The 14674-nt window shown below is 43.2% G+C and overlaps 1 protein-coding gene across 1 annotated transcript; it reads left to right on the top strand.

Moving 5' to 3' along the window:
- Nucleotides 1-2304: 2304 nt before the first annotated feature.
- DIABLO (diablo IAP-binding mitochondrial protein) lies at nucleotides 2305-14151 on the top strand. The gene is made up of 6 exons (XM_066603302.1): nucleotides 2305-2407; nucleotides 2711-2825; nucleotides 8428-8556; nucleotides 9064-9174; nucleotides 10900-10996; nucleotides 12940-14151. Exons 1-6 carry the CDS (start codon nucleotides 2358-2360, stop codon nucleotides 13164-13166), a joined length of 729 nt encoding a protein of 242 aa, XP_066459399.1. The 5' UTR covers nucleotides 2305-2357; the 3' UTR covers nucleotides 13167-14151.
- Nucleotides 14152-14674: the final 523 nt, after the last annotated feature.

Raw genomic sequence — 14674 nt, 5'->3', positions numbered from 1 at the left:
GCTCCTGGCTCTTCCATCCTCCCCCGCCCCCCCCCCCCTGCAGACAAGGACACCGTATACAGGCTCGGCATGAAAACGGAGCCGATATACGGTCATCTGAAATAGCCCTAAAGCAAATCAGCGTGGAATCTGCTGCGGATATCTGCAGCAGATTCTGCGCGGATTGTATTTTTCTAGTGGACATGAGGCCTAAAAGAAATAGCAGCACATTCTATCTTTTGACGTTTCCTTGGAACGTCTCACCCATTGTTTTCAATGGGACCTTAAAAGACATCGCATGGCACTCACAAGTGTCATGTGATGTTTCCCATTGACATCAATGAGAAACACTTGTGATCCTCTGACACAGGTGAAACACGCCTGAGGATCAAATTTCAAAGAAGCGATGCAAGGCACTTTTGAAAGGAATTTCTTGGCCCGATATATATGTGGGAAGAAGCCTGCATTTTATTGAGGCCGAATTGTAGTTGGGATTATTTGAGGGGCATAAAGCTGGCACTATGTAGGCGAGCACCCTAGCCAGTACTACACGCTGTTGAGCCCTAACCAGTGTATAGACCTTGTAGCACACATAACTAGTAGTGAGTCAAAGTTTGCTAAAAGTTCGGTTTGGCGAAAACCTGAAACTTGGTCGGTCTGTCTAGGCCAAATAAGCTGAAAGAAGATGAAAAAGAATAAGAATGAAAATGAAGGCAGCAAAAAGCAAAAAACTAAAAAGGAGAAAAATGAAGAATGACATTTTTTGTCTTCTTTATTAACAGCTTAAAAACAGCTGAGAAGTGCTCAGATACACCCCTAGGTGACCTAAGAGTGTTATATCGGGTATTTATGAGCCTTAGGCCTCTTTCACACAAGCGTTTTTACACCGTGATAAAACGTCGGCTGAAAATTGCGACCATATGAAGCATTGGATTCCAAAGCATTAATTCACATAGGCAATTTTCGGGCACGTGAAAAAAACACCAACCGTTTTTGGTTGCCGATTTCTCACGCTGCATCAAAGGATAGGGTTTGACCTATCTTTTGACGAAAAAAGCTGGAGGCTTCCATAGACTCCTATGGGAGCTGAAATAAAAAGGAGGGGAAGAGATTTTACTTGCAGCCGACGCTCAGAAAAGAAGACAGCTGTTCTATTTAAGCATTAGAAGTCATTACAAGGATTTCTGCCAATCAACAGAATTCCGCGCTACAGCATATTTTTCATGCGATATGCCTGGGTGAATGGACGAGAAATCGCTAATTTATCTCGGGACTCGATTGTGGCTATTCTACATTGCCGTGTTTCTTGGCCGGCATAAGAGTACATCGCCCATGTGAATGAGGCCTTAGTGTAAAGTGGCTGTGCATCGGGTATTGTAGCGGAAGCCACTGCTCTGACCCATGTAGCGGCCCGCGCTCGTAATTGCAGGCGCAGCTCTTACTGAAATTGATAGGAGGCCGTGCTTGTAATCGCAGGCTGGGGTCCCATTTATTAGAGGGCTGCATCTTCAACTACTTGCGCCAGTTATTACTGACAGCCGCCACTGCCTGGAACCCACTTTACACACTAGTTTTAGGCAGGGATCACAAGGCTGTAAGCGTAAAACGCTTGGGTCCTGCAGCGTCCTTGCAGCCATGGAGCTGGCCGTGACCTGGCGTAGTACTGTGCATGACCGCGTACTCATGCATACGGCCATGCGCAGTCCATGCACACCGCCCATATGCAGTGTAATTGCGTACGGACACGCATCCATACACGTCCATTAATAACACATCTCATGTGCATAAGGGCACAATAGAACATACTGCGTTCTTTTTTGCATTTGCGGATTACACAACTCCGACACGCTAATGTGATCACAACTACGAAAGGCAATGTAATTTATTGCCTGTGAGTTACCACATATCACACGGGGCGCACAGAGCCTGCGCAATACGCAGTAATCATACGCCGGGTCAGTTTGAACAAATTTGGAGTGAATTGAACTTTTTGCCAAAATTAGGTGAACTGGCAGAGCTGAACTTTTCAAAAGCTTGCCCATCACTACAGGTAACCCGGCTGTATGATATGACCCGGCTGTACTGACATACATTGTGGCCTCTATATGGCCTCCAAGACTGAAGTCACCCTCTAACCAGACAGCGAAAAGGACAAATTGGACATGATGTCACGTCCGCAGCGCCCTCTCCTGGCAGTCACTACACACTGTCCGCTACTCTATAGAGACAAGGAAACAATTCTCGGCGGAACCTTTGCTGCTAGCACAGCGCGCCGGACACGTGACCTGTCCGGACCTACGCTGGACCCCACTTCCTGGTTACGCTGACGTCATATCCTATACGGAAGGAGGTGCAGATTTCCTGCTGCCTCCGGTAAGATGGCGGCATTCAGTAGAAGAGTCTTGTGGAGTTTCTCTCACCTCCTCAGGTATCGGAGCCGGTTACCGGCATGTTGTGTGTTGATGGACCATAGTGTAACGTTATATTCCTGCAGCCGGTTACACGGCGCCTTTTGCTGTGTCTGTTATGGAGGAGCTTCTTGCTGTGCGCCTGCTTCTGACACACAGTGTGACACCTGGTGACGTCACTGCTGGAGTGAGACTACAACTCCCATCATTTCCTGGCAGGGTTCTCTAGGTGGGGCATGCTGGGAGTTGTAGTATTACAGCTTGTCACACTGTTGACCTGCCACGGCTCTGGCCTCAGTAAATGCTTGTTTCTCTCTTCGCAGACAGTCCGCTCCGCTGCTCTACAGGAGTCATGTCATCAGGCTCTTTAGAGGCTCATGGCATCGGGTGTTGTCCATGGGACTGGGTGCCGCTGTCTGCGCTATTCCGGTGGGACAGGTAACATGGCTGCTTATACTTATGGAGAAACATAGTAGATTGTTAGCAAAATGTGTACTTAATGTTATGTGGGGACCTTGGGGGTGTATATTACATGGACGTTACAGGCTGTGTGACTACACCCTTACACAGTGCCCCCGGGGGACACGCGGCACCCTAACACAGTGCCCCCGGGGGACACGCGGCACCCTAACACAGTGCCCCCGGGGGACACGCGGCACCCTAACACAGTGCCCCCGGGGGACACGCGGCACCCTGACACGCGGCACCCTAACACAGTGCCCCCGGGGGACACGCGGCACCCTTGCACTGGGGCGGCACACCAAACAGGTGAGAGGTTTGTGCTACTGCGGATATAATGAGGACTTTCCCACAATAAAGCGTTTATCACCTATCTGCTGGACTATTGATAAATATATGATTGCTGGGGTCCGATCACTGGGGCCCCCAGGGACCATGAGAACGCTGCACTCCAAGTCCCCTTACTGAATGAAGCAGAAGTGCACTGGATTTTATTTTTTTTTCCTTCAGCCCCATGGAAGTGAATGAAGCCGTGACTTTGCATATGCACTTTCACTCCATTCATATCTAGCATTCAGGATGTCCCATGCTCTTAATCCCTGTGGATATGTGCATAGTACATGGGGGGGGGGGGGTTATTTTATATAAGGGAATCGCATACATGGCAATTCTTTGCTAAGCCATGATTATCAGAATTGTCCCATTCCATTCTGATAATCTGTATAGATCTAAGGGAAACTGTCATCTGTTTTTACCAAACTAAACCTAGAACAGTGCTACAATTATGACTGCCCCCTTTCACAAAGTTATTTTACCCTGTGGAAAAGTTTATAAAACCATACCTGAGGAATTACAGTTTAAAAGCTTTGCATGGTGCATGTAAATCATGTAGAGCACTTCGAAGTTCAGGCCAGATGTCTCTGCTAGCTGATGGTTTTGCCATCACAACTCTTGTCTCCTCTGATGTGGATGATGTAGTAGGCGCCATCTATGCAGCACTGCAAAGTCTTGCATATGCGCATTGAGTTAGTCTATGGGACAGATGATCTGTGCATGTGAGTAATATTTTATGTAAGGCCAAAAAAAGACACATGTCCATCCATTTCAACAAAAAAAAGTTGAGATTGAGAAAAAAGAAATTCAAGATTTAAATGTTTGGCCATATCGCCCAGTGCTAGGGGATATTTTCTTTAACCCCTTCATGACATGGCCTATTTTGGCGTTGAGGACCAAGCGATTTTTAATTTTTTTTTTTTTTGGTATTTTTCCATCTCCATTTTTCAAAAGCCATAACTTTTTTATTTTTCCGTGGACGCGGCCGTATAAGGGCTTGTTGTTTGCGTGGCGAACTGTAGTTTTTATCGATGCCAATTTTGGGTACATAGACTATATTGTAAATTATTTTATTTTTTTTTTAATGATAGCAGAGAGAGAAAACGCATCAATTCTGCCATAGATTTTTTTATTTTTTTTTTACACCGTTAATCATGCAGCATAAATGAGACTTTCCATTTTTTCTGCAGACCGGTACGGTTACAACGATACCAAAATTCTAACTTTTTTTTTAGGTTTTCCCACTTTTCTGCAATAAAAACCCTTTTTTTTGGAAATCTTTTTTCTATTCTAAATTGCTGCATTCAAAGTCACGTAACTTTTTTATTTTTTAATGTACAGAGCTCTATGAGGGCTTATTTTTTGCGAGACGAGCTGTAGATTTTATTGGTACCATTTTGGCGTACATACGACTTTTTTGATCACTTTTATTGCGTTTTTAGTGAGGCAAAATGCTAAAAATGAGCATTTTGCCTCAGTTTTTTAGCTTTTTTTTTTAGCGTTTTTTTCGGTGCACAGTCAAAAGCATGTGCAACTTATTGTACGCATCGTTACGGACGCGACAATACCAAATATGTGGAGTTTTATTTTTTTTTTACCTTTTTTTATGCTAATCTGAGAAAAAGCATAAAAAATGGTTTTTTTACTCTTTTTTTTTTACATTTTTTTAAATTAATTTTTTAAATCTTTCTTTTTTTTATACTGTTTGTGTCCCTCTGAGGGACTTTAACCACTGCCCTGATGATCGCTGTCATAAGGCATGGCAGAGCTACTGCTCTCCCATGCCTTATCGCTCATACAGCGATCTCAGGCATAGGCAATACAGGACGCCAGTGTCTGGTGTCCTGTTGCCATGGTGACAGGCCGGGCTCTCGCGATGACATCGTGAGAGCCGGCCGGAGACACAGAGGGAGCCGCGCTCCCGCTGTGAACTCTTCCCCTGCCTCGATCTACTTAGATCGCGGCAGGGAAGGGGTTAAAAGTGGCGGGCGCATCTCCGATGTCCCCCCGCTGCTGCAGCGAGATGCCGGCTGTGACTGACAGCCGGCTCCCGCTGCGGGATAGCGCTGGATCACATATGATCCAGCCCTATCTCCAGGACGTAAGTTTACGCCCTGTTGCGGGAAGTACCCCGCTCCCAGGACGTAAACTTACGCCCTGCAGCGGGAATGGGTTAAAGAGGTTCTGTCATTAAAAAAATAAATCAATACTTACCTATTCCTCCCCTGTCAGTCTGCTTACTGGATCTTCTTCCCACCGATCTTCTGGCTCCTCCAGTCCCCTGGGTCACCTCACCTCCAGCCATCTGGATGATCTTCCGGTGACCAAGTGTACATTGCCGGCATTCTTCTTTCTGCAGGGCAATGTTCGCTATGTCAATAGTGATGTAGCGTTCACAATCTAGCAGGGAATGCCGAGCTATTGCCAAGAATGTACATGTGCGCTGCCCTGCGTCAATAGTATGAGACTCGCACTAGAATAGGACATGCTGCGATTTCCACCCCAGCAAACGGAATATCACAGTTGATTTTCGCCCATGGGCATGGAAATAATTTTTTGAACGCATGTCCTATGGGCAGTTTAGGTTGTATCTACACATTGTTTTTGAAGCATTTTTAAAAAAAACATTCTAGTTTTGGTTTGTCTCGCGGACAAAGAAAAAGAGAAACAAAAACTTTTTTGGAGGGGCAAATATAGAATCTTCAGACAAAAATGACTAATTTTTTTGCCAAAAAAATATTAGTTTATTAATAAGAACTAGCTTGTAAATGCGCTTCGAGGTGTATGAACCTCTTCCTCAGTACCTGAGATACAAGTTCCTGACGGTTTACATTAGAAAAAGTTCTTGCAGCGCTGAAAGACCTTTTTCTAATATACACCATCAGGGACGTGGGCTGCACCTTCCTAAGAAAATAAAAAAAAAAGTTGTCTCCATCTTATTCCTGCTTCCAAGCTTCAGGTTCCTCACTTCAGACTTTTCCACACCGGGGTTGCTCCACTTCATCCCTTTTTTCCCCTATATAGTTTTGGGTTGTCTAGACTGGATACAACTGTAGCAAATCCTCAGCTATAAAGTGTTAGGTCTATAAATGGTAATTGGGAATACACAATGCTTTGACTTCATGACAGTAGACTCATGGTTGGGCTGGAATGCTCTTCCTTATTGGGGTGTATGTGTGTCTGTAATACACACACAGGTAACTGGCCTTAAAGAATGAATCTTGGATGTGCCAGGCACTAGCGCACAGCCCTTATGTTCTTGTCCTTACTTGTTTTGAACATTTTTTATTTAGTAGTAGGGAACACAGGAAATACATTACAGTTATATTGCAACAGAATAATTTTGAGGGCTTCCGTCCTTCTTGTATGCGTAACATGTTGTTCTTGTCCTTACTTGTGATGGGTTTGATTCCAGTTGCATGTAATTTCTGTTATCTGCTCTGGGAATAAAAAAAATAAATAAATAAATTGCATGCAACTTGCATGTGTTGCAGAGCTCTTAGCAGGCACACGATGCATGTTGAATCATTGGACTGGAGTATGGAGTACTTTCTATATAGTGAGATATCCAGTGGGTGTCACCAGCTATAACGCTGAGTTGTGTAGTTTAGCCATGGCTTACAAACCAAGTGGAAATTTGGGGTAAAGTTCAGGTATATGCAGCTAGTGGACACGCGGGTAATCGCAGCACGTACTGTACAGTCTGCTTTACCAGCTTTGTGAACCTTTCATTGTTAATCTAAGTAAAATAAAAACAGAGTGGTGGCCTTGCCCCGGCCCGTCGGCTTATGTCTTTTGGCCAAAATACTAACACCCGCATTTATCTGTGTGTGTTTTTTATGCATGCAGTGTGCTATAGATGCTGGGGGAGCCCAGGATGGCATGCCCGTGTGGCACTCTGTTAATACAGGGCAATCCACTGCTTTGTCAGTGAGGGTTCTACTCCTTTATGGTGAGGCGCACTTATCTATGGCTGTCATCCACGTATCCGTTCATACTGTGCAGATTAGGTTTGTCGACAGACTCCCCTCCCCCACATTGGGTTGGGTTGAGTGGCTGCCCATTAGTCTGCACATGAACACTTTTGCTCCTCTATGTTGCAATCTGGCTTGCTGTATGCTATATGGGTACATGGCGATTGAGCCTTCCCTGCAGTATATATCTTGTATCTGACTTCTTTTTCTGCGAGTTGTCCATCTTTTAAAAAAAAAAAAAAGCCTTAAATGTCCTTCATAGGAACTAGAGAAGCCTTTATATGTGTCTTTTATAGTGAGCGTCATCGCAAGAACCAGTAGGTTCTCATACACAGGCTGAATATTAATAAAGTTTACTTACATTAATAAAGTGGGTTTACATACAAGATATCAAAAGGAATAGAGCTATAAAGACATCCAAGATCTCAAGAAAGATGTCGTCAAAAGAGACGTATAAGATCAAAGCATGCAAATAGTATAATATTATATCCGTAAGATATAGAAAAGCAAAATGGTATTGTTCTTGGCATCCATGATCTGCAGTGAGCAACCTGATGGAAATCAGCATGCCCCCCCAACCCCCCAACCCCAGAGGCTGGGAGTAGACTTCATCCTTCTTAGTCTGAAGCGAGCGTGTATACCACGGGTGACGTTACATAATGCTTTTACAAACTATCCAATGAGGCATTATAGAGCTGTTCTCTCATCACTTATGAGGTATGGCACATGGCCAAATATCTTAGGCTGCCTGTCCACGGGCGAGTTTGAATTGCATTCCCTGTGGCGATAATCCAGCTGTGGGGAACGCAGTGAACGCTCTCTATAACGTTGCTATGGAGAGAGCCCCCCCCCGAGCAGAGAATCATTGCAATTCTCCGCTCATTGCCGGCAAATCGCAGCATGCAGCGATCTGCCGCGATTCTCCACGGCCAGCCTATCTGTCAGACAGGCTGACTGGCAGAGATCAGTCTGCCGGCTCCTGCTCCGTGGACAGGCAGACTTCTTCTTAAGGAATGTAAGCAATGTTCAACTGAGTGAAACCAATTAACCCTTCAGTCAAGTGAATGCTAAAAACCAATTAATCCTTTAGCTTAATGAATGCTAAAACCAACAAGGTCACAATCAGATGTTCGCATAAAAAGCTTTTACTTCTGTATTCTTGAATGAAGAAGCAGAATATTATGCCGCCATCTTTCACTGTAATTTCTGACTACTGTATGATGATGATGTATAATAAAACGCTGACTCTGCTTTTCCTCCACATGTTCACGTAGAGATCAGAACCTGCGCTATCGAACGAGTATCTGATAAAGAGGGCTGCCGCTCTGGTAACAGACAGCACACAGACCCTCCTGTCACAGACTACATACGCTCTTATTGACTCGCTCACAGAATACACTAAGGTAAGAAAATGATGGGACAACTGTACGTTTTACTTATCTTTATTCCAGATTTACACTTGTTACGTGAAGCCTTGTTCCCACAACAGCGTTCTGTTTAGTATTCTGCATTACGATTTGTGAGCCAAAACCTCAAATTGAACCCACAGAGAGAAGGTATAGGAATAGAAAGTTTGCACCTCTTCCATACTTTGGATCCACTTCTGGTTTTAGCTTGCAAATACCGATTTAAAATATTGTATTGCAGTGTGAGTGGTGCGTTAGGCCGTCTCACAGGAACATATGATGATAGCGGATTACACGCAGGGGGTTTATGCATGTAATGTCCTGCACCAATATCGCATAGGTGTCCATGTTACAGCTCACACGAATTGCGTAAACTGCGCACACAAGAAAAATCACAGCGTGTTCTACCTTGGCGTGTAGTGGTCCATTGTAGAATGAAGAGGTTTTTTTTAATTTCCATCCTGTGGAGCACATGTGCAGTAACGTTCTCCCTTTTGCATCCAGGCCGTGTACACACTTCTCTCTCTACAGAAGAAATATACATCCCTTCTGGATAAGATGAACTCAAGTGAACAAAGTGCAGTTTGGCAGGTGATGATTGGGGCACGTGTGCAGGTGAGTTGGGCTGAGGTTTGTAATATTATGGCTGCATATTTCTCTACAACCTTTCCTTGGAACTGTCTGCTATCCTTCTAAAGTCCTGGATAATCTAGGCTGAAGTGAATGAATGCACTTGGTGTATACACAGAACTTAAGGACTGCTGCTGGTAGAAAGTGATTAATTCCTTTTCATTGTCTAGAAACCCCCCGACTGCCATGCAATCCCCCTACATACATACTCCAATGCCGCAGGCCGTCAATGGGCGTATCGGTGGTCTTTAGGGAGTTAGTGTTCATAATAATAGTTCTATAAAAATATTATGTACATTAAGTTGCACAGTGCATGGCATTAAAAAATAAATTCAATGCTAAAATTGCTATTTTCGATTCATCCACCTCAAAAAATACAAAACGCAGTCAAAACGTCACATGCATCCCAAAATGGTACCAATGGTGGCTGTTAATGTGCCATCCCACAAAAACAATGCCTCATATGGCTATTTTTTTCAGTTAATTTAGAAAAAATAATAAAGATTAAAATCGAGAATAGTGCATGCATTTCAAAAAATTGAGATCGTAATTTTTGGCAAAATCGCTCAGCTTTACTTACTACTATATATGTGTAGATGAGATTCAACTAGCTTGTAGTTGGAAGATATGACTGTGAACTTGTCGACATCATCCAGCTTTATTTTCCATCATACTTTAGTTTTAGAAGGATAAGGAAATGTTGTAGGATAAAGTTGTTTCCACCTGTGGGTTGCTTTTGGTCTTACTACCTTATATTGTTAAAGGGGTTTTCCAAGAATAGGTCATCAGTAGTTGATCGGCTGGGGTCTGTCACTCAGGACCCAACCGATTAGCTGAGTGGGCGCATGCGGTCAGCTCCACAAATCAGAGCGGAAGTCTCCACACTGACCTCTGTGTAGTGGCTGTCGTTTGAATCTGCCGGAACAGCTCTTATTTAAATCAATGAGAGCCATGCCTGCAGTTACAAGCACTGGCCACTACACAGTGGTCATAAGGAAAGGAGACAGCCTTAGGGTATACCTGGCTAAACAAAAAATTACTTATAGCATTTCTATCAACTAACACCCTGTGCATCCCAGTATTGGCTGCCTGCAGTTATGTCGTTTCCCTGAGGACTGCATGCTGTGTGAATATGATGGGGCAGTCATTTATAGCCACTTTCAGCTTAACTAGGAAACTTATAATCAGGCTGCTTGCATAGAACCTTTATTAACTCACACTTGTGTATCATACCCTTTCAGCTCATCTAGCTAACATACACTTAGTGCCTATATGGACACTCCAGATTTAGTTCAGCCACCTACTCCTTTATTTTAAAGTGTCTTTATTGTCCTTTTTTTGAACGCATATATGTTAATAAAGTATACAATCTTTTATTTTGTGAATGTGAGGGTATAACCATTAGGCTATTCTCTTGCCTCTGGCAATTTTCTTGGTAACTACACGGAGGTCAGCGCAGAGACTTCTGCTCCAACCTCTGTGGTGTTGTGGCGCTGACAGCATGCGCCCACTCAGCTGATCGGGCAGGGTCCTGAGCGACAGACCCCAGCCGATCAACTATTGATGACCTATCGTTGGGATAGTAGCATTCTCCCTGGAAAACCCCTTTTAAGAATGAAGTTTGAATAGCATCAAATTACTTGAAATTCATTGAAAGCTGACCAGGCTTAAGATGATTTATCCTCTTAAAATGTTTCCTTACATGTGAAGATGAAAAAGTTGCAAGAGGAATACCTGAAGTATGAGGCCAGCTGGGCACGTGCTGTCAGTCTTTCAGAAATGGCAGCAGAAGCTGCTTACCAGGCTGGTGAGTATTCGGTACACATTAAAGGCAGTGCTGCCACTATGTATTTCCTGTGCCAGCCCTGCTCAGTTTTGGACAGTCTACTTATGAATGTTGCTTTGGCATTCTCAAAACAGGACTTATTATTTCTCAATTTTTTCTTCCTTCTCTGTTATTAGATTGCTCAGAGTGAGTAATTCCAACAATAGAAGTATATGGGGGGATTGTTGTATATGCAGTTTTCTATGTGTAAGTCGTCCATAGACAAACTTATATTCTATTCAGTCAACCGAAGGATTGTTACAGGTTAAGTTAAATATTTATATGGTGCAGCGCAATGATAAAATTATGGTGTGGGCTTCACACGAGCATATGCGTATTTGCGCACGCATGATGCCATGTATTTATAGAATCAATGTTGCTTTTTTGCGGATGCATCAGCACATATTGTGCTGCTTTCTACATGCACGAGGCATGCATTTTTTTGCATGAGCAAATGTGCACTGATTCTCCCAGCAATTGAAATGGATAATTAGTTTAATGAGTTCAATATTTTATTTTTTCTGCGCAATTAGAAAATGTATCATACATCTCCTAGTGTATTGCTTGCAGTTGTGCATCCTCATTAACTTCTATGGGAACTTGTGGTGCACAAAATGCACAGTAAAATAGAGCATGCTCCGTATTTCTTTGCACGATCGAAATGCATAGGGAAATACACACGTGAACAAAACCATTATAATCAATGGGTTCTATGCACTGTGTAATGCACGCATAAATACGCCCGTGTGAAATCCTTATAGGCTTATGTTGCACACAGATTTCTTTTTTGTTTAAATGCAGTGTTACAGGCAACTATTGCCACTATTAAGGCAAAAAACGCCGCCACCAGAAGTCAGTTGTATTATAGGTCAATGGGGAGTTGTTAAACTCAATACAAATAGTCCATTTCTTGCACCTGCCCGTTCTCCCTCGCTCTTAATGATTTTTTTTCCCCCTCTTGTTTTCATTATTTGTATGGGTCCATGGTGTTTTTTCAAAATCACAGCACACTCTTGGTGTGGCATTTCTCCCACACATGCACTTTTTACAGCGATTACTTTGGCGTTTTGAATGCCGTGGTAGAAAACTCCCATGATTTTTATTCTTTCTTTCGCTGTCTACTCTATTTTGCCACGTTTTTTTAACGCACCTCATCACCCATCACAATGCTGGGTTAACAGTGGTAAAATCATGGCAAAACTTTTGATCGCTGCGTTTCGCCAACGCTGTGTGTGTGTGTGTGTGTGTGTGTGTGTGTGTGTGTGTGTGTGTGTGTGTGTGTGTGTGTGTGTGTGTGTGTGTGTGTGTGTGTGGCCTTATTCCTTTTACTCATTTGTATAGGGTGTACATATTCTGCATCGTTGTACATCACTTGATAAAGGGTTTATATCCCATTGGGTGTAAATTCACTTATTAGTATGTTTTTTGGAGTGTGGGGGAAACATGCAAACTCCATGCATAGATTGTCCTAGTCAGACTTGAATCAAGCCTTGCAAGGCTACAATACAACTTCAGGAAATTGTACCAACTACAGGAACTTGTCTGACCTGCCTTACTGTAAAAGGGTTAGTGGTGGCAGTGAGTGTTGGGGCGTGCAGGACTGGGTCAGTGTGTGATTTGTGCTCGATCTTGCAGCAAGGACTACAGGTTTCAGAGAGTGAAAGTAAGTGATGTCCACATCATGCGGTGTGATGTCCTGTTTCATGACAATACTTTCCCAAAAACACCATAAACTTTTATCTTGTAAAAAAAACACACATTATGAAATTATTTTTTTATTTTTTTTTTTAAAGCTTCAAAAAAAACTGTGAAGGAAGCCTTCTGCTCTCTTCCCATCACTCAGATGCAGTAATTAAGTCACTTGTAATCTCCAGTATATGTCTTGGCCTGCGTGCTGAGTTGATCCCTCTTTCTCTAATGTGCAGGTGCAGATCATGCCTCAGTAACAGTCAAAAATCACATCCAGTTGGTGCAGATTCAAGTGCAGGAGACCCGTGAGCTCGCTCTAAGAGCAGAAGCCCTGCTGGCTGCCTCTCAGTCCGAGGAAATTATGAAGACCATTACAGAGGACAAAAACAACCCAGCGGATGCTGGCAGTCCTGTAAGCAGTCTTTCTGAAGACGTTCCTGAGGCTTATCTGCGTGAAGATTGAACTATGTTTTATCAGCTTCTAATAACAAACTACTAATTGTACAGTTTACTACTGATGGCCTATGTACTAATAGTGGGGGCAGAGTCCCTGCCTTAAGAGGATGAGCAATGATCTGCCTCAGATAACCCCTCCCTGCCCTACCATATATACATGGAAGCAGTCCCTGGAGTAATGTGGTGCATCCCTTGGTGCTGAAGCTATCCATATGTTTTGTTTTGTTTTTAAATCACTGTAGAGCAACGGGAAGACTGACTGTCTTCTCTTGTCAGAACTACTATCCTTGTATTTACTAGTCCTTGTTCACCCACATGTGCACAGACTTCTACAAAAGGTGGGTGAAACTTGTTACAGACAACGAGGGTGCCTCAGCTATTACGGTACAGTATTGTGTAAACTGCATACAACCAAACTATGGATTCTGTCAAATTGTGAGCTGGCAAGCACTTAAAGGGGTTATTCCCTATAGACCTTTTATTGCGTAGCCACCAGATAGGCAATAAGTGTTATGATCATAGAGGAGGGGTCCAACTGCAATGTCCCCTAGAACAATATACCCCCCAAGTCTTACTAGGGAATGGAATGGCAATGCACAAGTACGGCCACCATGTTCGCTTTTGTGGAACTGTGGGAGATGGCCAAGAACAGTACTCTATCTCCAAAGACAGTGAATGGTGCCGTGGTCACATGTGTAACGCTGTTCCATTCACCTGGGGGACGTTGTGTGGGTCATTCTCATGATCCCTGGGGGTCCCAGCAGTTGGACCTCCGGCCTTCATACACTTATCACCAATACTACATTGTTTTTGGTGGGATAACCCCATTAATTCTTTTGTAGGTTGTTGGGTTTTTTTCAGATTATGGCTTGCCTTAGTCAATAATATGCACAATTTTGTCAGTTTTGATAGTTTCATAGGACTATAAACAATCTGCCAACTGCTGGATATATTTTTATTGATAATGTTAATAAAATTTAAATTGTATTTAACTCCTTTTTTGACCATATCTTAACTTCATCCTCCACATCTAAAGAAGATGTTGTGAAGAATGCCAACATGTCCTTTACTAACATTAAGAGGCAGAACAAAGCAATTCTGTTGAACATAATTCTTGTTGGTACAGTGAAACTACTTTGAGACAAGCACCTAAAATTGCATTAAAAAGTAGTCTTCTAGTAGGTGGTCCTCTGAAAGAAGATGGCCAGGAAGCAAAACTGATAGAACTGACAATTTCAAGGAGAAAAAAAAATGCCCAGATGGACAAATAAACTATTCTATTTTCTAAACCCCCCCCCCCCCTCCAAAAAAGTGTGATTTCAAAAGATAACCTGCTATATCGATGTAAAACCACCATATTACGTAGTAACATAGCATGTTAGGCTGAATGAAGACAATGTCCATCTAGCTCAGCTGGTTTCTAACCCCCTCCCCTCCTTGTTGATCCAGAGTAAGGCAAACAAAAACCCCAATGAGACAGAAGCCAATTTAACTCATTTGGAGGAAAAAAAAATT

The sequence above is a fragment of the Eleutherodactylus coqui genome, chromosome 5, assembly GCF_035609145.1.
Source record: "Eleutherodactylus coqui strain aEleCoq1 chromosome 5, aEleCoq1.hap1, whole genome shotgun sequence".
Classification (NCBI taxonomy): domain Eukaryota; kingdom Metazoa; phylum Chordata; class Amphibia; order Anura; family Eleutherodactylidae; genus Eleutherodactylus; species Eleutherodactylus coqui.
This window is presented reverse-complemented; position numbering and strand designations above follow the sequence as displayed.

Excerpts from the sequence above, each read along its gene's own strand:
- DIABLO (XM_066603302.1), top strand. The coding sequence starts at position 2,358 with ATGGCGGCATTCAGTAGAAGAGTCTTGTGGAGTTTCTCTCACCTCCTC. Across the intron at positions 2,826-8,427 it reads GCGCTATTCCGGTGGGACAG|AGATCAGAACCTGCGCTATC; the intron begins GTAACATGGCTG and ends ATGTTCACGTAG. Across the intron at positions 8,557-9,063 it reads CGCTCACAGAATACACTAAG|GCCGTGTACACACTTCTCTC; the intron begins GTAAGAAAATGA and ends TTTTGCATCCAG.